The sequence below is a fragment of the Ascaphus truei genome, chromosome 8 (assembly GCF_040206685.1).
Source record: "Ascaphus truei isolate aAscTru1 chromosome 8, aAscTru1.hap1, whole genome shotgun sequence".
NCBI lineage: Eukaryota > Metazoa > Chordata > Amphibia > Anura > Ascaphidae > Ascaphus > Ascaphus truei.
The window spans coordinates 31,407,256-31,431,154 of NC_134490.1; the positions used below are offsets into that span (position 1 = coordinate 31,407,256).

A 23,899-nucleotide genomic window follows, 5' to 3' on the forward strand; every position below is an offset into this window, starting at 1 on the left:
TGTTTCAGTTTTGCAGGACCTCTCTGAAGACTAGAAGCAAAAACATTTTCATGGATTGCTGTATAGATGTTTGGGGTCACAATATTTGACCTTTTTTTTTTGGTAGCTTTCTTTAAACTCCAGTATAGATGGTCTTTTAATTTTTGCATAGTAACAGTATTTGATGTAGATGGCATGATTTTTGGTGTTATTGATGGAATGAAGTAAAGGGGCAGTTAGGGTGAACTTTGTTCTAGAACTTAAATAGTGTAATCTTTTACTGTTGAACATATCTATTTTAGGGAACCCACCTCAAGACATATAATACACTTTTTGTATGTTTATGGTGGTAGATGCATCACCCTAGCAATGATTGTTGGTTCCTCACACCATAAATACATTTTAAGTAGCAAGACCTAAAGAAGAGCAGTGTCCATTATTTTACAGTAAGTAGGGAACCCTTTTATCTGTTGCTAGATTCTGTTTCAATAATAACTTCAAAAGACATGCTAGTAATTCAAAAATAGAGAAAGCGGTGCAATGTTCCATTTGAACACCCCCTTCCTCCTCTTCCCCCCCCTGTTCATTCAGGAAATCATATTAAAGATTATGTTCATACCACAAAGTTTTGTCTTGCATATTTACTGAGTACTTTATCTTGTGTTCTTGAAGAGTTAGGGCTGTTGTAACATCACAAACCATGTTTTTGTTTAAAAAAAATAACCCATGCCGTAGTCAAAAGAAGCCTCTTGCATGCATTGTTCTCCAATGCCGTAACCCTGTTCCTCTGGCTACATGTAGCATTACGGAGCAGATTTCACAAGATTCAATCTGGCATTAACCCCTATTCAAATCAATGGGCATTCATTTAGTTTAAGTCTATTTAACCCATAATGAAGTTTTTAATGTACGGCCAAGTGTGTTCTATATTTAAAAATTGGAAAGGTTTTTTGTGAAATATTTAATGCATCAATACACACGTTATTTATAGGGATGCACACACCTTTAGAATCTCATAAGGCTTAGGTGTGCTACTAGAAACAGATGAAATGTATTTTTCAAAGTCAATTCATTCAGAGGCAAAGTGATTAAAGCAACCATTGTCCTCTACCTGGACTCTTGTGGTAAGTTGGTGATTCAGTCTCATAGTAGTCCTTTTGAGCCGCAACATCTTGGGACAATCGATACAGAACTACAATCACAAAAAATATCCTTCCAAGAGGATTGTCCAGCTACCATTAGGATAGAACCACCTCCTTGTCAGGTAGACCTCATCTTAATGGGATAGCGCAAACCTAGTGTAGATCATAAATTGGAGGGCAGAGGTGGGTGATAGCCAGTAATGCCAAAGAAGGATCCCTGACGTGTAGCAAAGCCAACGGACGTGTGGACAGATTATCTAGAGAGGCCACAGGCCTCATGATCCCATGAGAGATCAGGGTCAACCACACAACAACCTGGGTTGTACTTGCCTAGGCAAGAAAGAGGACCCCTTTGGAACAAGCACTCGTGAGGTGATAAAAAGAGTATGAAAATAAATAAATAAACCTTTAATTAATTATTGGGGTTACAGTAAACACAAAACACTTAAAACCGAATTAAATATCTAGCTCCCAGTCCTATAGACTAGGCTGGTTGCCGTATGGATCTAGGGAACCCTAAATGACTGGCATATGCAGGATAGATGTTTAGCTTATGCCTCAGTGAGGTATAGAAATGTAGATGATTGTTGTCCTATCAGAGATGTACCGGACAAGACACAAAGGTATACCTGCAATGAATGGATGGTGACTCTGGGGAAGTACTAATAGAGAAAATTGTAGTGAGTGATATATGTACAGTGTCACAACACTCACATGCTAGATATGTATAAAGATCAATACATCCAATAGGGTACTCCAATCGTCAGCAATAAAATTTATGTAATTAATGTATAAGGGTCCCTAGAGACGCCGCATGAGAATATAAAGTTAAAAGGCTACTATGTAGCTAGGAAAAGGCTGGAAGCCAAATGCATGATATGTGCAAAAGACTTCCTCATGGCACATTCACAATCTGTCAGAAATATATATAGTGCCTCAGCCTATTCGGAAGTGCTCACACAGATAAATTTTGATTAGTGAGCTACTTCCCATGAACTTCCGTGGAAACGGCACAGTATAGTTAAGTCACTCCATGTAACTTCACACTGTGGGTTCAGTAATTAATACTGTTATACTTGGATATATAATTTGCTTATACACCTTTACTTAACTATACTGTGCCGTTTCCACGGAAGTTCGTGGGAAGTAGCTCACTAATCAAAATTTATCTGTGTGAGCACTTCCGAATAGGCTGAGGCACTATATAACCAGCCTAGTCTATAGGACTGGGAGCTAGATATTTAATTCGGTTTTAAGTGTTTTGTGTTTACTGTAACCCCAATAATTAATTAAAGGTTTATTTATTTATTTTCATACTCTTTTTATCACCTCACGAGTGCTTGTTCCAAAGGGGTCCTCTTTCTTGCCTCGGAAAGTACAACCCATGTTACTTAGTTCACTTACCCCTGGCACCGTTTCTAGGACAGTAGCAAGAGCTCACTCCCTCACTTCCCCCCCTTCCTTATTTACTTCAACCACACAACAACAACAAATATAAATTGTATTTAATCATAAAAAAAAACCAAACAGTTTCCCACTTGTTTCATGCCAGTAGGGCGCCTTCCAAAATGTCTGAGCAGCAACATCCTGGAACAAATCGCTACAACCACAAATAATATCCCAGAGCTTCCACTAGGAGGGAACCACCTTCTTATCAGGTAGACCTGATAATTAATGGAATAGCGCAAGCCTAGTGCTATTAAAGTTATCACTGCTAAATATAGAGTGCTGATTCAGATGCTGATCTACCTACCCAAGTAAAGTCTGGGTTGTGTGTGCTTTTTTATTTTTTATTAATTGTTTTTGAGGTTAGGGGAGGTGGCTGGTAGCGAACAATCAATTTAAGGATACAAATAATACAGATTTGGGGAGAACAGTACTGGGACATAAGAGACTTACAAATGAATAATTCAGACCAGTTAAACTTGGGAATGATAGTACTAATGTGTTACACCGCAGCTGAGCGGCTTTCTATGAGTATTATTATCAATGAGTTGAAACCTGTCAAGTCTCGCCAGTTTCAAGATGGTGTCCCTATTTAGTATAAGTGTTTTGAGTCTTTAGAAGTTGGCATCCAAGTGAGGCTGGTTTCCTGTTACTACCTCCAAGAGTGAGACTCATTTAGAATGATCCTGATTACTACCTTCCCATTATAGAGGCACAAATCGAAGTTCAAGTAACTGAATTTTGCTGAAGGCTTACGCTAAAGCAGTTTAATAAGACTAAGTAAGAATGTCTTCAGCGAAGAACTCTGAATCCAGAGGTGTGTTTTCCTACCAATAAATGACATGCTAAATTAGTTAAACTGCCTCAGAGGGAGTGGGATCATGCCAAATGAATGACTGTCATATGCATGACTCCATGAGTGAGCATACTTGCTCTAGAGCAGGGGTGCGCAAACTGGGAGATTTTATTTTGAGAGGGGTGCACTGCGGTTGCAGAGACATTTAAATTAAAGGCCGGGGGACCGCGTGAAGCCTCTGCAACTTCATTTACCGTGATTAAGTCGGCTTTGGTAGCTGTCGCCATGGCAATGTGTCAAATAACGCCGCGGTCATGTGACCCCGCAGCATCATTTGACACTTCAGACAAGGTAAGGGGGCGTGAGCAGGCAGGGAGGCACAAGGCAAAAAAGTTTGTGCACCCCTGCACTAGTCTAGAGTAAGCCTCACTCCAAATAAGGGACAGTCATCCAATGTGAGACTTACTTAAAATTGAAAGTCAGGGTACTTTTCAATGAGTGAGACTAAGGTCGCGACCATGCTTAGCATGGGGCAAACAAAAGGCTGTGCCTCTGAGGCAGACAATAGAGCGTGCGGCCGCTCACGTTACGGCACGCCTCCGCCACGTCTCTGTCGCGTCTTCCCCATGGCCACAAATTGTCTTTGCAGTAGGCGAGCGTGATATCACGTGCGCCCAGCATGGACTCGACATTTACAACTAATAAGTTGAACAAAATGTAGTAGGTGTGTGGTGCTCCAATAGACAACCCATAGGTTCAAAATAAACTTGATTGTAGAATCCTGCACATGTATACTCACATGTATGTGGTTGGACATGATTTAAATCCCAGGCATTTATAACACCTTGAAAAAGAGATTACGCTCGAAACACGTTGGTGGGGGGGCCCTGTACCCCATAATGTTGTTGTAACCCTTGCTGCAATCCATTAAATCATTTTTTTTAATGGGCACATGCTCTTTGGATGTTCTTTTAATTTTTTTGTTCCTGTTTTGCTGGTGCCTGCTTTTTCCAATCTGTTTTCTCAACTAATAAGTTGGACTACTTTGCAAACAGTGGGATTTACCAGTTCTGATGCAGTTCACAAAGGTACCCTCAGCTAAGATTATTTACCTTCCTGAGAACTGCGCGCAAATTCTGTTTATCCAGGAAAAACATGCACGGAGGAGCTATGCGACTCCCTCTAGCAGCTCGCTTTCAACTGGACACGCACGTGTATTCTCTTTCTGCCCCACTGCTCCCTATGCTGCAGCGGTTGATTGCTCTGCTACAAAGATGCCACATGGAAGGTTCTCAACGCAGTCATTTTTAATACATTCACACACTAACCCTGAGGGCAGCACTTTGGGTAGTGGGTTCCCTCAACGATCCCATCAAGAGTAGCCCAAACAGATGGCTGCTTCCAAGGATCAGGATACAGAGAGAGAACACTGTGGTAGAGTAAAACATTATCTTAAACTGGAAACGCCTTAACCTGAGAAGAGTTAAAAAAAATTATTAGTTCTCCTTCAGTGTCGTGCAGATCGAGGTTTTTGCTACTGCTTCAAGGATTTCTGACCAGTCCTCGTCCTCTAATGTTTCTCCCAGATCCCTCTCCCACTGTGTCATGTAGTCAAGTCTCTGTCTGCTGCCCTCTCCAGGATCGATCACTTCCTTATACAATCTAGAGATAAGTCCCCTTGGTGCATGCCCACGTGCACAGAGCGTTTCAAAATTAGTTACTTTAGAATGGTTCGTGTGTTTGGTATAAAATGCCCGGATCTGGAGGTATCTAAAGAATTCTGTGTCTTTATCTGACTGAATCTGTGTAAATGTCTTAATAGTGATTCTGCTCTCCAGATCCTTCAACCTCCCGTACCCACTGTTTCCAGAGTAAAAAGGGTCCCTCGTCCATCCCCGGAGCAAAATCAGGGTTTCCACATAGTGGGGTCATCATTGAGCTCCTCGTGGTCAGGGCGCATTTAAATTTGGTGGCTTCCCATACTGCAAATGAGTTGATCATTGAGGACAGCGGTCTCGAGATCTGCTTTAATCTAAGTTTTGGGTACCAAATCTGATTCTGAATTTCTAGTGGGGCACACAATATCTCTCTCAAGCTCCACCCACCTACGTAGTTTCGGATATGTGTGCCAGTGAATCATTTGGGTTCATTGTGCCGCTCTATAGTATGAGAACAAGGTAGTCTGCCTGCAGTTTTGGGCCTCACTAATGTTTTTGCTGGTATCCTAGCTTTTTTGTTTTTCCAAATAAATTTAAAGATCTGGGTCTGCATGTCTCTGAAGTCTGCCCTCTCTAAAGGTATGGGGAGTGTCTGAAAAAGATATAGTAGTCTGGGGAGAAGGTTCATCTTCACGCTATAAATTCTTCCAATCCAGGAGATACCATACGTCGCCCACTCCTTCAGCTCCTTTCTGAAAGATTGCAAGAGTTTAGGGTAGTTTGCCTTATATAACAACTTAACCTCCTTTGTGAGATTAACTCCTAGGTATTTAATCGTTTTGGGTTGCCAATTCAGATTGAAGTTAATTTCTATTAGTTTTTCTGTGTCTTTTGGAAGATTTAGGTTTAGAGCCTCCAATTTTGCTTGGTTTATTTTAAACCCTGAGATCGTATTAAACTTTTCCAGGAGGTCAAAGAGGTTGGGTAGAGAGACCAGGGGCCTAGACAGTGTCAATATAACATCATCCGCATATAATGCGGTCTTGTACTAATGAGGTGGTACCTCACCCCGGTTAGGCTATCTAAATTTGTACCAGGTTACTCCCCCTTGTGCCCTAGACAATGTGGAGAGCCTGGGGACTTGTTGCACATGCTGTGGTCTTGCCCTCAATTGCACTCGATCTGGGAACAAATACAGAATTGGCTACAGAGTATTTTGGGCCTCGAAATTCCTTTGGATCCCTGGTTATTTCTATTAAATAAACCACTGGAGGGCCTGTCAAGAGGATGAAATAAATTAGTCGCCCATTTTGCGACAGCAATGAGGTGTGAGACAGCGGCATTGTGGAAACAAAACACGACTCCATTGATAGATAAGATTCGAAACAGAATTTGGTTCGTCTGCCAGATGGAGAAATTGACAAGTTTGGTCAATGACACTGGCTCAAATTTTCAAAAAGTCTGGTTTCTGTGGCTGGCGCAAACAGACATCACGGGGGTGAGCAATGCCACCATTTGGCTGTGATAGCGCAAGGTGAGTTCTCCTTCAACGAATGGCAGTAATCGCAACACAAGGACGGGCATGACTGATAGGGACAAATGCGGCCCCGGATCAAGTGGTTAGCAAGGGCGCACGAGGAGGTCGGGAGGTCTGGAAAAGCAGTGGCTCATGACAGATCCAGTAGACTTGGCAGAGGGGGTCCCCCCTTCCCCATCCCCAACCTCTCTTCCCTAATGTGTCTCCCCCCCCCCGTCTTTGTGTAGTATTTATTTGTGAATTGAAGTGACAGTACATACAGCAAATAAGTTGACCCATGCTATACTATGTTTTATAACTGATGTATGTATGAAAACTGAATAAAACATAAAGTTGAAAAAAAAATTATTAGATAGGCACTGAAACTAGGAAGCTGAATTATCGATGTGGAGGGCAGTGTACTCATTCAATCTCCAACCTCCCCATAGTCCATATGCGGTAGAGCTCTATTTCCAATTGCTATGGGGGATTTTACTTTACTGATAGCTATTTTCTTTTTAGAGGTAGCTATAGTAAGTCTGCCTACGGTCGCTGGAAAAATCAAATTGACTTCCCGCGATCAAGCCTTCGCGTCGCTTCAACTATAAGCGCACGGCAGCACTATAAGAGCAGCGGTCACTGTCTCTACCAACGTCTGTCTGTCTCTATATCAATACACTTCTATTTATATCTATCTAACCCCTAGCTATTAATGTAGCTACTGCTAATTATGTTATCTACACCTTTATCTTCTCATTTATATACATACCTTGCTATCTGCATGTTACTATCCCGCCTATTGTTGATCTCCCTTATGTTACAATCTATCTTTCTACTTCATATTTATATATTTGTCACTTCTCTTATTCAGCTCTCTTCCTTTCACTCTTGCATTACATTATGTTTCTCTCCCCAATGTCACCCGTACTCGTCTCTCTAGCACTTCCCTCTCGCGCCATTTCTCAGGCACTCCCCCTTTCTCCTTTTATATTATTCAACTTCTTGGCTCCGTTTCCCCTCCCCCCCCACCCGCCCCGCTCTAATGTACAGCCTCGTCCCTCTCCCGAGCGGTGACGGTTATTTTGAACCCTGCCGCTCTTATAAACGGCCCCTGCACGTGCCCACTAGTGCTTAATATTTTCCCTCCAGCGCGCGCTTAACCCGCTCTATGAGGAGAGTAATGTCTCGTCAGGGGCGGGGACAACAGGGTCGCGCGCCATTACGGATGCGTGTATGCAGTCCCAGTCCCCATTCGCTTTCCGGTGACGCAGCTCGCGCGGCCCCCGCAGCGCCATAGTGCAGACACCCCTCAGGGATCCCACGGTAATAATAATAATACCACCACGTACTCCTGGGAAGGGGGATTTTTGTATAGATATCTATGTGTGTAGATATATCTATATCTGAATGTGTGTGGGTATAAGTATTTAAGTATAGATCTATATGTGTGTAGATATATATAATTATATATATATATTTTAATTATCTCTTTACACAACTACAAATCATTTAATATTGATTTTCACAATGTTTAAATACTCAAGTTAATATAATATATATATATATATATATATATATATATATATTTTCTCTATCTTATACTATATTAGTGAAAGCACTGTATGTTTGCCTGCCTGCCTGCATGCATGCCTGCCTGCTGGATGTCCGGTGTCCCTAGGGGAAATCTCATTGGTCCCTTGGGCCGCCCCCGCACACCTCTCATTGGCCTGAGGCGGAGTGACGGCCCAAAGGACACACAGGGACAAAAACACACACACAGGGATATACACACACACACGGACACACACACACACACACACACACACACACACACACACACACACACACACACACACACACACACACACACACACACACACACACACACACACACACACACACACACACACACACACACACACAGTAGGGGGGGGGGTGTACATTAGCAGCATGTATAACCCGGGGGGGGGGGGGCCCTCACATACCCGCCGGAGCCTCCGCCTCTTCCTCCCCGAAATCAGCCTCCCCCCCCCCCCCCCCCCGGCGCCGCTACAGTCAGCGGAGGAGCGAGTGCCCGGGACACAGCGGGGGAGCGGCCACAACAAGCTGCCTCCCGCCTCAGTTCCACGTGGGAGCGGCCGGACGGGTGAGTGAGCGGCCTTCACCTCCCCTCACCCCCCTTCAAATCACCTCCCCCCCCTTCACCCACCCCTCACCTCACCCACCCCTCACCCCCCTTCAAATCACCTCCCCCCCCCCCCCCCGGCGCCGCTACAGTCAGCGGCGAGTGCCCGGGACACAGCGGGGGAGCGGCCACAACAAGCTGACTCCCGCCTCAGTTCCACATGGGAGCGGCCGGACGGGTGAGTGAGCGGCCTTCACCTCCCCTCACCCCCCTTCAAATCACCTCCCCCCCCTTCACCCACACCTCACCCACCCCTCACCCCCCTTCAAATCACCTCCCCCCCCCCCCCCCGGCGCCGCTACAGTCAGCGGCGAGCGCCCGGGACACAGCGGGGGACCGGCCACAACAAGCTGCCTCCCGCCTCAGTTCCACGTGGGAGCGGCCGGACGGGTGAGGGAGCTGCCGAACGGGTGAGTGAGCGGCCGGACGGGTGAGGGAGCGGCCTTCACCTCCCCACACCCCCCTTCACCTCCCCACACCCCCCTTCACCTCCCCTCACCCCCCCTCACCCCCCTTCACCTCCCCTCACCCCCCTTCACCTCCCCTCACCCCCCTTCATCTCACCTCCCCTCACCCACCCCTCACCTCCCTTCACCTCCCCTCCACCCCCCCCTCACCTCCCCTCCACCTCCCCTCCACCCCCCTTCACCTCCCCTTCACCCCCCCCCACCTCCCCTTCACCCCCCCCGACCTCCCCTTCACCTCCCCTTCACCCCCCTTCACCTCCCCTTCACCCCCCCCCACCTCCCCTTCACCCCCCCCGACCTCCCCTTCACCCCCCCCGACCTCCCCTTCACCCCCCCCACCTCCCCTTCACCCCCCTTCACCTCCCCTTCACCCCCCCCCACCTCCCCTTCACCCCCCCCACCTCCCCTTCACCCCCCCCCACCTCCCCTTCACCCCCCCCACCTCCCCTTCACCCCCCTTCACCTCCCCTTCACCCCCCCCCACCTCCCCTTCACCCCCCCCGACCTCCCCCCCACCTTCCCTTCACCCCCCTTCACCTCCCCTTCACCCCCCCCCACCTCCCCTTCCCCCCCCCCCCCCCACCTCCCCTTCACCCCCCCCACCCCCCCCACCTCCCCTTCACCCCCCCCGAACTCCCCTTCACCCCCCCACCTCCCCTTCACCCCCCTTCACCTCCCCTTCACCCCCCCCCACCTCCCCTCCACCCCCCCCCCCTTCACCTCCCCTCCACCCCCCCCTTCACCTCCCCTCCACCCCCCCCTTCACCTCCCCTTCACCCCCCCCTCACCTCCCCTCCACCCCCCTTCACCTCCCCTCCACCCCCCTTCACCTCCCCTCCACCCCCCCCCCTTCACCTCCCCTTCACCTCCCCTCCACCCCCCCCCTTCACCTCCCCTCCACCCCCCCCTTCACCTCCCCTTCACCTCCCCTCCACCCCCACCTTCACCCCCCCTTCACCTTCCCTTCACTCCCCCCTTACAACCTCTCACCACCTCCACCCCCCTTCCCACCTCCCCCACCCCCCTTCCCAACTCCCCACCACCTCCCCCCCCTTCCCACCACCTCCCACCACCTCCCCCCCCTTCCCACCACCTCCCCCCACCCCCCCCCCCTTCCCACCACCTCCCCCCCCTTCCCACCACCTCCCCCGCACCCCCCCCCCTTCCCACCACCTCCCCCGCACCCCCCCCCCTTTCCCACCACCTCCCCCCCACACACACACACGTGTATACACACACACACATGTGTATACACACACACATGTGTACACACACACACACGTGTACACACACACACACACACGTGTACACACACACACACACACATGTGTACACACACACACACATGTGTACACACACACACACATGTGTACACACACACACATGTGTACACACACACACATGTGTACACACACACATGTGTACACACACACATGTGTACACACACACATGTGTACACACACACATGTGTATACACACACACACACACGTATACACACACACACGTGTATACACACACACACGTGTATACACACACACACACACACACACACACACACACATACAATGTATACACACAAACATGTATACACACACACAAACATGTATACACACATGTGTATACACACACACGTATACACACACACACAATATATACATACACACAATGTATACACACACACAATGTATACACACACACACGTGTATACACACACGTGTATACACACACACACATGTGTATACACACACACGTGTATACACACACACATGTGTATACACACACACGTGTATACACACACACACGTGTATACACACACACACACGTGTATACACACACTTGTATACACACACACACGTGTATACACACACACACGTGTATACACACACACACGTGTATACACACACGTGTATACACACACACACGTGTATACACACACACACGTGTATACACACACACGTGTATACACATACACACACACGTGTATACACACACACACCCCAGCACCACCACATCAGCACACCGGTATCCCATGCCCCCCCAGCACACTGGCATTCTCGGCTCCCCACCATTCCCAGCCCCCATCAACACCATCAGCACCCACACATCGCCACCTTTGCACCTCCCCCATCGGCACACCCACATCAGCACCAAACCCTCCCAAATCAGCACACCAATACAATCACCATCAGTACAGCCACAGCAGCACTACCACCGCACATGGGCCGCGTGGACCACTCCCCACCCAAATGCCACACCCACACCACAAACATCCCGGGCAACGCCGGGGCTCTCAGCTAGTATATATATATATATCGCTATATATATCTATCTCTAATATATAATAATATAATATAATATCTATCTCTAATTTCGCCTTGCCCCCAATCTTCAAGATAAACCTAAAGTCCAAGCCGAACATTCCTTCTGAACAGGTGCCGACTTAGCCGGGGGAACGTGCCCCAGGCCCCCTCGCAGTGGTGTAACCATTGTGCCACTAACCCCCACAATGTGGCAGGGAAGAGGGGAAGCAAGTCGTACCATGTGGCACTTCTGGCCACAGTAGAAGCATAAAACCGTAGCGCGCCAGTGCTTCTCCTGTTCAGTGAGGCGTATACTGCCCAACTGCATGTGCTCTTCCACAGACTTACTCAGGTGGAAACACTGTGCTAACAACCAGCTAGAGCTCACAAGAGCGTTCTCACTCCTGACGTATCGCCCTCATTCAAGGGAAAAGCAAAGTGAGATCAGACCCTCTAGATCAGCAAGGAACTCTGCAGGTTAGATCGCCTTTCAGCCTTTGACAGACTACAGATTTAAGCGCTCCTTTGTACCAGTTTCTCTCTGCTGCCAGGGTCCTAAACTCGACCGCATATTAATCCATGGTGTGGGAGCCTTGCTTAATTTGAAGGAGTGCTGACTCGACAGAGGCCACACGACCGAGAGTATCGAAGATCTTCCAGACCGTCAGCATGTCTGCATGCAGGGGAGAGTTGTTTTCATAAAGGTGTGACGCTCACAGCAGAGTCTCATCCGTAAGGAGGGAGAAGATGCATGCCACCCGAGAGCGATGGGTAGAGAACGATGAAGGTTGCGTTTGAAACTGCACTTGGCACTCGTTTAGGAACCCTCTACAGGCCGAGGGAAGACCTCAATAATGGAATGGAGTAGTAATCCTGCGTTCCCTTAGGACCACGGCCGAAGGCGCAGATGTAGGAGGGACTAGAACTGACCTGGATGCGCTGAAGCGTAGAGGTGAAGGTGTCCAGCTTCTGGCCCAACATAGCCAGGCGAGTGGCATGGGCCCCCGGGAGCTAACCCTTACTAGTGATTGCTTTCACTACCTCTGCGAGGTTCATTGCGTTGCTCGTGCAGCGTTGGTGTCTGCAAATTAAGATACGAACCCGCAGGGCAAATGTAGAAAGATATACACCGACCTTGGCCTGGATCAAAGGCCTAGAAATTCATGGGTAGTGGTTCCAGGTCGAGGCAGGTTGCAGGCAAGAATATAGTTGGGTTTGGGGTTGCGGCAGGTGAGAATCGTTGGTTTCCGGAGTCGAGGCAGGCGACACCAAAGAATGGTTGGGTTCGGGGTCACGGCAGGCATGAATGGTCGGTTCTGGGGTCGAGGCAGGCAGCGTACAAGGCAGAGGTCACAAACAAGATCAATAGCAAGGACAGGGGAAACCACAGAACAAGAAAGCACGCCCAGTATAACAATACTTTGCACGGGCACTGGTTGGGAGCAACTGACTGCTATTTGTCTGCACTGCTCGAGGGCTTTAATCGGTCAGAGAGAGACTGACTTCCTGTTTTGGTGACCATCTTAGTTGGGTCGAGAGTGTTCTGGTCTGTCGGCGATCTTATCTGCAGAGCAAATCCTCACAGGGGAGGTGATACAATTAAGTAATCTACCCTTGGGTGTAGGCATGAGTCTTTGTGGGAAAACTGTGGAATGTTATGAAAGACTTAAAACTCTGAATTTAAAATAGTAAACCCACAGTTAAAAGGAATTACACAAAACAGAAATATTTTTTGGGCATGGCTATCAGTTCATACATGTTAAGAGCAAGTGTCGTTCCTGGATCCCTATCAAATTTAATGTTTTGGTCAATATTGGTCCTATGAAAAGTTGTAAGAGCTTCAGAAACACTGAAATAAAAGCCTATGTTTGTGGATGGAAAGAATCTTTATAAATGTGCAGAACTTTATAACCGTATTGCGTATCAGTTATTTGATTGTTTCACATCTTAAAGCTGCTGTTCAGTCTTTTTTTTATTTTTTTAACTTCAATAGTTTCATGTGTGCAATCTCTAATTATCTAAAGAACTGTATAGCTGCCGGTCAATTCGTTCTCCATGTATTGATAGGCGAAATTTGGTGACATAATTAGAGCTGGCATATGTTATACTTCTGCTTCTGTGTCTCAGTGGAAGCTCATGAATATTCATGAGCACTCCTGCACTGACATGTGCTAGAGGGAGGGCAGGGCTGACAAAGGGGTGTGCCAGAGCTTGTGACAGGACATGAAGGGGCAGTGCCTTAGCAAATGGCTGTTAAAATAGAATACAAGAAAATTGGTCTTTCAAAGTTGTTTTTTTTAAAAACAGAAAATGCTAAAAGTATTTTTTCTTACTACAGAACTGATTTATTAAAAAACCACACATGCAGGATATTGACTGAACTGCAGCTTTAATGAAGGATTAGAGCACGTATTTTTAAGGCTACAAACACAAGCCAAACCAGAGCTGCCATGATTTTTGAAGTAAAACTTCTTTGCTGGCACCTACTTGTAAAAAAAAAAAAAAAATTTCCACTGGAGCAAATTGCCTTCATGGTGACGAAAGTAATGAAAGGGAAGTAACGTCACTGTGGGCAAAAAAGGCAGTTGGCGCGCGTCACTGTGGGCAAAAGAGGCTGCACGCCGGCTTGGCGCGCATGTGCTGTGCTCACCGGCTCGGCAAGCATGCGCAGTACCGCAAGCTCGACGCACATGCTCACCGCTGGCTCGGATTTTGGGAGGAGCAGCAGCAGCAACCACCACGGAGACCACACAGAGACACACACACACACACACTAGGAATTCACAGTTACTATAAATATAGAAGTGCAAATAGCTAAAACGGGTTGTGTGCCGATTGCACGCGTTCTAAGGCTACAGCCCCAGTGAGCGTGTTGTGTGCGGAACGGAGTGCCTAGCGGCGCTCACGCCCTCCGCCCGAGCAATCTAGTAGTGATGGGGTGGGCGGGGCGGCCATGACGTCATGTGGCTGGCTCGCCCTCTTTGGCTGAACCGCCACTGACGTGGTCATCACTCAGCCGTGCCAAAAGTCAAATATCTTGACTTTCCAAAATCTGGTCGTGCCACTCGTGCTTGGTCATGTGCGCGCACGCACTGACTGGGGCCGGCCCCATAGAGGGCCGTCTATTGTTCGCGCCGCGAGCAGTGGGAACGAGGTCTAAGTCAAACTTCTTTGCGTTTTGGCACTGAAATTGTGTTTTGATTTTTTAATTAAAAATATCGCCACTGACAAAACAGTGACAAAAGATAAAGAAGTTTCACTTGAAATGCGTGTGCTCAGCACACACTTTTTTTCTGGTCGTCCGTATTTGTGCTTGCGTTTAAGAACAGAATGAAATAATATTGCTTACAAAAAATCTACAGCAAACATTAATTAAGACAGCAGCATGCATTTTTGTAAGTATTAGTTAGAATCATATCAAATCAAATGAATGAAAGAGCGAAAAATCTGCAGTAGCAGATGGCCTGTGAGGAATTTTATCTTCTCACTGTCCAGATCATCCTCAATATTCTGTAACTTTTGTGGTTTCAAGAAATGAACGAAGCATTTTATTTTTATACTTTTGTGTGCAAAAAACCTTTTGCGTATCTGACAAGTACCACAGAGTTCTATATTTATATATGATTATTTTTTTTAGCTATAATAAAGCTTCAAGTTGAGTCTTGGAAAGTCTTTTCAAACCATTATTTAAATCTGTGACATTTCCTGGTCTTTCTGACTGGGTTTGTTCTCTGCTTAATTCAGTTATAGGTACATATAGTTACATAGTAGATAAGGTTGAAAAAAGACGTACATCCATCAAGTTCAATCTATGCTAAATTTAGACAACAGATCATTTATCCTATATCTATCCTTACTTATTGATCCAGAGGAAGGTAAACAAAAAACCCCAGTGACATATCATCCAATGATATCTCATAAGGGGAAAAATAAATTCCTTCCTGACTCCAAGAATTGGCAATCAGATTAATCTCTGGATCAACATTCTTCCCATGTATACTTATTTGGTATATCCCTGTATACCTTTCCTTTCTAAAAAAATGTCCAACCTTTTTTTGAACAAATCTATTGTATCTGCCATCACTGTCTCAATGGGTAATGAATTCCACATTTTAACTGCCCTTACTGTAAAGAACCATTTCCTTTGTTGCTGGTGAAATCTCCTTTCCTCCAACCTTAAGGGATACCCCTGAGTCCTTTGTACTGTCCTTGGGATGAATAGTTCATTTGAAAGCTCCTTATACTGTCCCCGACTATATTTGTATATAGTTACCATATCCCCTCTTAGACGCCTCTTTTCTAATGTAAATACGTCTAATATAGCTAGCCTCTCCTCATAACATAGATTGTCCATCCACCTTTATTAATTTGGTGGCTCTTCTCTGCGCTCTCTCTAGTTCCATAATGTATTTTCTAAGGAGTGGTGCCCAAAATTGTACTCCATATTCAAGGTGTGGTCTTACTAATGCTTTGTAAAGGGGCATAATTATGTTTACGTCTCTTCCATCCATTGCCCGTTTAATGCAAGCTAAGATCTTGTTTGCCTTTGCAGCTACAGCATGACTTTGGGCACTATTGCTAAGGCCGCGCTTATAGTGCTGGCGACGAGACCGATGACGTCAGCCGTCGCCAGTAGCGAAAGTTGTAATTCAATTTGCAGCGACGTCGCGAGCGACAGGGTCATTGATTGGTTTACAGACAGTCACATGTGGCGACAGACTGTAAAAAAATCAAATTTAACTTGCTTCCAAATTTTTGGTTGCTCTGTCGCGCTTACTATAATCGCTGGTGACTGAGTCAGTTGTTTTGTTTTGAAGCGATGTCGCGTCGCAGGCACTATAAGCGCAGCCTAAGCCTGCTGTCTACAAGCACTCCTAAATCCTTCTCCATCAAGGATTACCCCAATTTATCCAAATTGAATGTGTAAGTCGCCAGTTTATTCTTGCATCCCAAATGCATAACCTTACATTTATCTGTATTAAATCTCACCTGCCATTTACCTGCCCACGTTTCCAGTCTCTCCAAGTCCTTCTGGAGAGAAATTATATCCTGCTCTGATTCTACTACCTTACACAATTTAGTATCATCAGCAAAGATGGAGACTTTGCTCTCGATACCAACTTCAAGGTCATTAATAAACAAGGTAAAAAGCAGGGGTCCCAGTACTGATCCCCGAGGTACTCCACTCACGACCCTAGCCCAACCTGAAAAAGTTCAATTTATGACAACCCTCTGTTGTCTATCCTTCAACCAGTTTTCAATTCAGGTGCATACATTATTACTGAGTCCAATTTGCTTTATTTTGTACACCAACCGCTTGTGTGAACCGTATCAAAGCTTTTGCAAAATCTAAGTAGACCACATCAACTGCATTAGAAACAAAAAATGATCGAGTGGACTACCACTTGCTATGAAAAGAAGTTGGAGAACTCAACAGAATGGTGGTTAAACAAGTCTTTAATGAAAACTACATAAAATGACAAAACTCCTCCTCCCACATGTTTCACGCCCACTATGGCGCTTTGTTGGTGAGTTCCCCAACTTCTTTTCATAGCAAGCGGTAGTCCACTCGATCATTTTTTGTTTCTGTTGCTGCCTGGATCGGAGGACACCACTGGTTTCACCATTGTTGCGGGAGGAATGGATTAGTGGTGACACCTTGTGAGCGTGCGGCTCTACACCACTTCATTTGGAAGGAGACGGGGGTAGGGTGAAGCTTCTCAGGGGGTCACACAGCTTGGTGGGAATCCAACCTCTCTAAGTACCCCGCTTCTTATACCTTGCTTAACCCCTTGGTTTTTCTCCCCTCTCCCTGCATCTATACTTGTATGTACCGGACATTGCTATTATCAATTTAAAAGACTGTTATTTGATTTCACTTACCGTTTTTCTTCTGGAGCTGATATTCGTTTTTTTGCTATGCCCACATCAACTGCATTACCTTGGTCTAAATTCCTACTTACCTCCTCAAAGAAACAAGGTTAGTTTGGCATGACCTATCCTTCATAAATCCATGCTCACTATTACTAATGATTTTATTTTCCATTAGGTATTCCTGAATATTATCCTGTATTAAACCTTCAAGTAGTATCCCCACTATTGAAGTCAGGCTTGCAGGTCTGTAATTCCCTGTTGTGATCTAGCTCCCTTTTTAAATATAGGAACCACATCTGCTTTACACCAATCTTGTGGTATGGAGTCCTTGAATATTAAATATAATGGTTTGGCTATTACTGAACTTAACTCCTTGAGAACTCTTGGATGTATACCATCGGGGCCAGGTGCCTTATTTACTTTAATTTTTTCAAGCCGCTTATGAACTTCTTCTTCCTCAGTTAACCAATTGTTCATTAATATGGAGGTCGTGGCTTCCTCCTGCGGCACTACTATTGAAATTGATTCTTCCCTGGTAAACACAGAGGCAAAGAATTTGTTTAATACCTCTGCTTTTTCCTTTTCTCCAATAATCTCTCTGCCCATCTCACACTGAAAGGGTCCTATATTTTATTTTCTCATTTTTTTGTTATTAAGGTACTTAAAGAACTTTTTAGGGTTGATCTTGCCTTCTGTTGCAATTCTTTTTTTTTCATTATCCATTTTTGCTAATTTGATTATCCTTTTGCAATTTTAGTTACATTGCTTATAATTCTGATACTATGCCTCTGTCCCTTCTTGTCCATTTTCTCCTCTACCTGTTTATTTAGCCACATTGATTTTGACTTATTTCTTTATTCTTATTACGCAACTGTATACACTGATGAGTGTACTTTTCCAACAATGTTTTAAAGACTGCCCATTTATCTTCTACATTTTTCCCTGCAAAAACATAATTCCAATGTATTACTTGTAGATTAGCCCTCAGTTTATTAAAATCTGCTTTTCTAAAGTTTAAGGTCTTTGTTGAACCCAAGTAATCTATTTTTTGATCATTTATTTCAAATGAGACCATGTTATGATCACTGTTACCCAAATGTTCCAGGACTTGGATATTTGTTATTACTTCTACATTGTTTGATATGACCAAATCCAGTATTGCCCCTCTCCTGGTTGGTTTCTCAAGAATTTGGGTCATATAATTGTCTTTAAGCACCCCCAAAAAACTGTTTCCTTTTGTTGTAATGCTAATCTCAATCTATGTCTGGATAATTACAATCACCCATTATGCAAACATGACCCAGTTTTGATGCCTTCTCCATTTGCAAAAGTATTTTAGCTTCCTTGATCTCACCGAGATTTGGTGGTTTATAGCATATCCATACAAACATTTTCTTTATACTTTTACCTCCACTGCTAATTTCTATCTTCAAGGTCTCCACATTTTGATCATTCCCTTCGTAAACATCTTCCCTTATTATAGGTTTTAGATCCGGTTTAACATATAAACATACTCCACCTCCTCTTCTATTTGCTCGATCCTTCCGAAAAAGGGAATAACCCTCTAAATTAACTGCCCAGTCATGCGTTTCATCCTAACATGTTTCAGTAATGCCTATGATATTATACTGCTCCCTTGTAGCTATTAATTCAAGCTCCCCTATTTTATCTGTCAGGCTTCTTGCATTAGCAAGCATGCATTTCAGGTTTTTTTCAGCCTTTACTATTATCTTATCATCTCCTTCCTTTCTGCTCCAACTTGGTTTAGTCTTTAGAAGTTTTCTAGTACAGTATTTGTAACGCGTAGCTCACCACAAATGAAGCGCGACCGCGGTGCTGAGGTTGGAAATTATATAACGCCAACCCACAGGAGTGTAGAGTAGTAGAAAGTACTTGCCGGGTCTGGACTGGAGAGTAGCGGATCGTTGGGGTACTAGCCGAGGTCAGGACTGGAGATAGCAGCGTAGTCGTAGTGAGGATACCGAGATCAGGGTTGGGGAATTCAGAGTAGTCGTACGTAAGCCGTGTCAGGAGAAGAGAGGTGCAGGGTCCAATGAACGTAGCAGGTTCGGCAGCAACAGGAACAAGGCAGGCAGATAAAAGGCAGGAATCACAAGGCAGAATGCAGCAAGGCACGGTGTCACACACAAGTTTATGCTCAGCAATGAGTCTCAGGGCTAAGCAGGTATTTATGAGACTCCCTTCCAATGGTAAGCCGGGGCGGAGCAATGGAACAAGATCCGATAGGCTGCTGGATCACACAGGTGCGCCCTATTGTGCAGCGTGATTGAGTGCAGAGGCAGTGTTATGTCCCGTGTGCGTCCCCAACGTGGAAGGATGGCGACTCGGTCGCATGTTGCTTGCGCACTGCGCATGTCCATCTGCCGAACGCGCCCAAAGTCTGGAGGCGGGTTCAAGGGTGCGTTGACACGCTCGCGTCATCGGGGTCAGGTGGTGGAGACTAGTGCGCGCATCACTCCCACACCGTGTATGCTCGCGACTAGAGCGGGGGCGGAGACTGGGGATGAACCCAGAGGGAAGGCTGGCCGAACGAGCCCGCCGCACGTTAGTGCGGGGATGGAGAATGGAAGTGGAACCCGCGGGAGGGCAGACTGATTGCGCGAGTGTAGCTGGACCATCGCGACATCGCGCATCCTGGGTGCCTGTCATGGTTGAAGGTTTTAGGTGAGGAGATGGTTTCCAGCCACTAGGATGGCGAATCCTCGCAGTATTATCTGTATGTACTATCGGTGTCTCACTGCTTGTCAAACTCGCACTTGCCCTCATTCTACCTTCAAAACCCCTTGTTTCCTCTTCTATTGTATTTAGTTCGTTATCTGTTTCATTCCCCTCCCCCCTCCATCCTCCATGCTAGTTTAAACTCTCCTCCAACCTTTTTAACATTCCCCCCCTAGCACAGAACTTTCATGAAATCAGAAAGAAGTTGTGTTTTTAAAATCTACTGTAACTGAGTCCAATGATTTGAGTGATGATTGTACCAGTGAGACATTAGCAGTGGTTGCAGTTCATGTAATGAGCTCTGTATTTATACAAAAAAGGTGTGTGCTTGTGCGCCGTGCACGCACATTTTAAGTGAAACTTTTGTCTTTTGTCACTATTTTGTCACAGTAATTGTATTTGTGATGTTTTTAATAAAAAATCAAAACACAATTTCAGTGCCAAAACGCAAAGAAGTTTTACTTAGCACGCGTGTTTTAGCTATTTGCACTTCTATATTTATAGTAACTGTGAATTGTGTGTGTGTGTGTTGTCTGTCAGTGTCTTTTTTCTCCCTCCCCTGACGTCACTGATGGCCTTTTCTGCCTGCAGTGACGTCACTTCCGTTATGGAATTTTGTTACAACACAAGGGATTTTCCTATCAAAACTCTGTAGGTGCCAGCAGGGAAGGTTCCCTTCAAAAAATGTGTTGTATACGTGTAATTTATTTTAGAAGTGCTCCGTGTCTGCCAAGTATATTCAAAACTACAATGGTTCACTTTCTGCACTTAGAACATTCTATACGTTAGCATTTTTAGTTTTGTAACCGTGTCTTTCTCCCTACAAAATAAGAAGGCCAAAATCTTGGCGAGATCACTGAAGCTTAAACCAGGACTATCCCAAATTTACATAGACAACTTGGGGTAAGTGGAATGTAAATAGTGCTTGGGAATTTTAATGCTGTAAGTAGGCAATGCTCACAGAAACATAACATAAAGTTATCACTTGACTTATCACGTAAGTGATATGTTGCAGTAACCCAATAAATGTATTCAAAAACTTGGTCTTGGTTTAAGCCAAATTGCTTATAAACAAGAATGTAAATTGAATTCACTGATGAATTGGGAATAATTGTAACATTCTAAAGCGCTGTTTTAACATTTGAATGCATTCATAACATTTGAGTGATGATTAGTTCAGTGGCTTCTAATAACTTCCACGCATAATCCTGCTGGCTCAAAACAGAACTGGACATTCTTGTGTGATATCCCAGCACTGATTCCTGATCTGTCTAATGTGCTGTCATTAATACTGATCTGTAATCCCTTCTAGGACAGATACAACGGATCTTCATTTTGAAGTACAAAGCTACTGGAATCAAATTAACGCCTAAAGTACTTGAGATACTCACTTTGGAAAAACCATTTAGTGTGATTGTGTAAAAAAAGGAGAAAAAGACAATACATTTGGAAAATGAATGCAAAAAGTGTTTATTTCATTTTCAATTTGTGGCACGTGGTACAAGCATTTATCCCAAACTACGTACCACGAAAAACAGTCTACTTTCGCAGTAAGTCTTAGTTACCTGTTGTTTAAATCTGCACAGCAACTTGTTATAATTATTTTTGCAAATAGTACAAACTGATATAGATTGGAAAACATGCCCAGCATTACAAGCTTCAGTGCACTGGACATCGGGTTAGTACCTATAGTTCCTTCACATTGCAGTAGCACTGTTTTGCAAGCTTTCAGCAAAATGTCACTAGACAGTGAGCGAAATATGGTGTGTGTCCTATTTATAGTCTCAGCATTACACATATCTCGCTACTTAGGCGGCGGCTCATAACAAAAGAAGGGCCTGTTTTACGTGGTTCGCAACCTCTGGCAAAAGTTTCACACATTTCATGTTGGAACACAGCACATGTCAACAATATATTCTTGTATCGTATATTTCGCAAATATATTTTTTATATTTCCTCTGACCAAAGGATACCAAAGTTGAAAGCTCCCCCAAAAAAACAAGTGAAATTGTTTAATTATTAACAGTTCTTTACCCTCAGTCCAAGAACAAATACTGAGAACGTGCTGGCATTTGAGACCCTTCATTAGAACATGATTAAGGACGTTTTGGAAACTGACCTCTTCATCTGGCCACCTGCGTTATGTGATTGGGTCTTGTTCTTTTGTTTTTCATCTCTTTTTTTTATTATTCATTTTTAGTAATTAAATATTTTATGTAAGGTTTTTATATACTTGTGGATTTTAGTTACTTTGACTGAAGGTGGGGGACATTGCAGCTGACAAATCTTTTGCATTAGTTTTTGAATAAGAAAATAAACAGTAGTGATGTGAAATTGTGTTTTACTGAGGGATAACATTAATGTATGATTAACGCTGGTGCATGCCACCTATCTCGACTGGGTAGGATAAATATTAATGATTTACAGCAGTACTCGTCAACTAGTTTTCCAGAGGGGCCAGATCGGGGAAAAAATTACAAATAGGAGAGGCACAAGTGCAATGTACTGTAATTTAAGAAGACCTAAAAATATTATATTTCTGTTTTGCAATCATCTATATTATCAGTATAATATTTATATTAACCATGCTTATAAGCGAGTTTCAAAATGAAAAATTGCACTTAACTGCAATGAAATTAGCAGGGTCTGACAGTCCAGGGGCCACTCCAAGAGTTCGGCCCCCGGGATGCAAGTTGAAGTGCCCTGATGTACAGTTAGTTGGTCGGTTCTATGGGGCAGCTTATAATCAGGATAGCAATTGGACATGTTGATTTTAAAAAAAGGTGACTTTTATACCTATGTCTTTCAAATAACTCATCTTTTCAGATGGTAATATAAAAGCATTTATGAAAGAAGGATTTGCCAATTTTTCGACATTGTTGATCAGTGAAGAAAGGAATACTCTGTTCATTGGAGCCAGGGAAGCTATTTTTGGCGTTGACATGAATAATATCTCCAAAGAATTGTACAATGTAAGCCAAAGTAGCCTTTTAACACCCTTTAAATGATGTATGTGCCAACTTTCAATAAAGACGATGCCAGATTAAAAATGCCACTGGTCACATTAGGATACATTTACTTATCTGTGGCTGCTGCCCAAATCCTAATTTTTAAAAAGTTTTACATAGAAAATAAATCAATTGTATCTATTTCTAAGAAGCATTATTTAATGAAGATAGTTGGCCAAATAACCTTGGAACAAAAGAGCAAAACCACTCTTTGTTGCTCGAATATACATTTTCGAACAATTCATAATCGCGCCGCATGCTTTTCAATGGTTAATGTAATCGGAATGTAGATGTGGTTGACTAGTTTATCGTGCACTTGGTGTCCTCCTTAGGATAAATAGTTAACCCTTTCAACCACAAAGGCATTGACAAAAGTGCATTGCAGGGCTTCTTGCATTGTACAGGTAAAGAGCATGCATCATTTGAAACTTTGTTTTTTTTAAATAAATATTTTACCAGGAAATAATACATTGACAGTTGTTTCTCATTTTCAAGTATGTCTTGAGCAAAGAGTTCTGTTACATTAAATGAATAGAGGTTATACTTTATATTTAAAGATTTTTCCTGGACAGTTAGAGATTAATGTTATGGGCGTATGTAACAATTACAGACAAGATTAAAGTGTGAGGCAGCTGAAGTCTTGAAACAACTTAGACTGGTGGCAGATTTGATTGCCTCTGGAAGGTTGTTCCAGACATGACGTGCACGGTAACAGAAGGAGCTAGTGGATTCCCTGTTGAACCTTGAGACCGTGAAAAGTCTTTTGGAGTCGGATCTCAGGTGAAAAG

At 44.4% G+C, this 23,899-nt stretch overlaps 2 protein-coding genes and 1 long non-coding RNA gene across 9 annotated transcripts in view; 2 read left to right on the forward strand and 1 right to left on the reverse strand.

The window, feature by feature from the left end:
• The window catches only part of LOC142501347 (SURP and G-patch domain-containing protein 2-like), a 137,275-nt gene extending 136,683 nt beyond the window's left edge, over positions 1 to 592 (forward strand). The window contains exon 11 of the mRNA XM_075611159.1: positions 9 to 592. The gene's annotated coding sequence lies outside the window, so the exon portion shown is untranslated. The remainder of the gene's footprint in view (positions 1 to 8) is intronic.
• Positions 593 to 4,841: 4,249 nt separating this feature from the next.
• LOC142501353 (uncharacterized) lies at positions 4,842 to 7,561 on the reverse strand. The gene is made up of 2 exons (XR_012803474.1): positions 7,307 to 7,561; positions 4,842 to 5,773 (listed from the first exon to the last, which is right to left on the reverse strand). It is a non-coding gene; the product is annotated as an uncharacterized LOC142501353 (long non-coding RNA).
• Positions 7,562 to 7,657: 96 nt separating this feature from the next.
• The window catches only part of LOC142501352 (semaphorin-4E-like), a 44,194-nt gene continuing 27,952 nt past the window's right edge, over positions 7,658 to 23,899 (forward strand). For 2 of the 7 annotated variants that reach the window (XM_075611169.1, XM_075611172.1), the window contains exons 1-3: positions 7,664 to 7,860; positions 21,416 to 21,653; positions 22,930 to 23,075. In XM_075611169.1, the coding sequence (XP_075467284.1) occupies positions 21,557 to 21,653; positions 22,930 to 23,075 (243 nt within the window). In that variant the 5' untranslated portion in view covers positions 7,664 to 7,860; positions 21,416 to 21,556. Of the gene's footprint in view, positions 7,861 to 20,935; positions 21,007 to 21,415; positions 21,654 to 22,143; positions 22,248 to 22,929; positions 23,076 to 23,899 lie in introns of those variants that run through there. The other 5 variants (XM_075611167.1, XM_075611171.1, XM_075611170.1 and 2 more) reach the window with 5 other exon arrangements.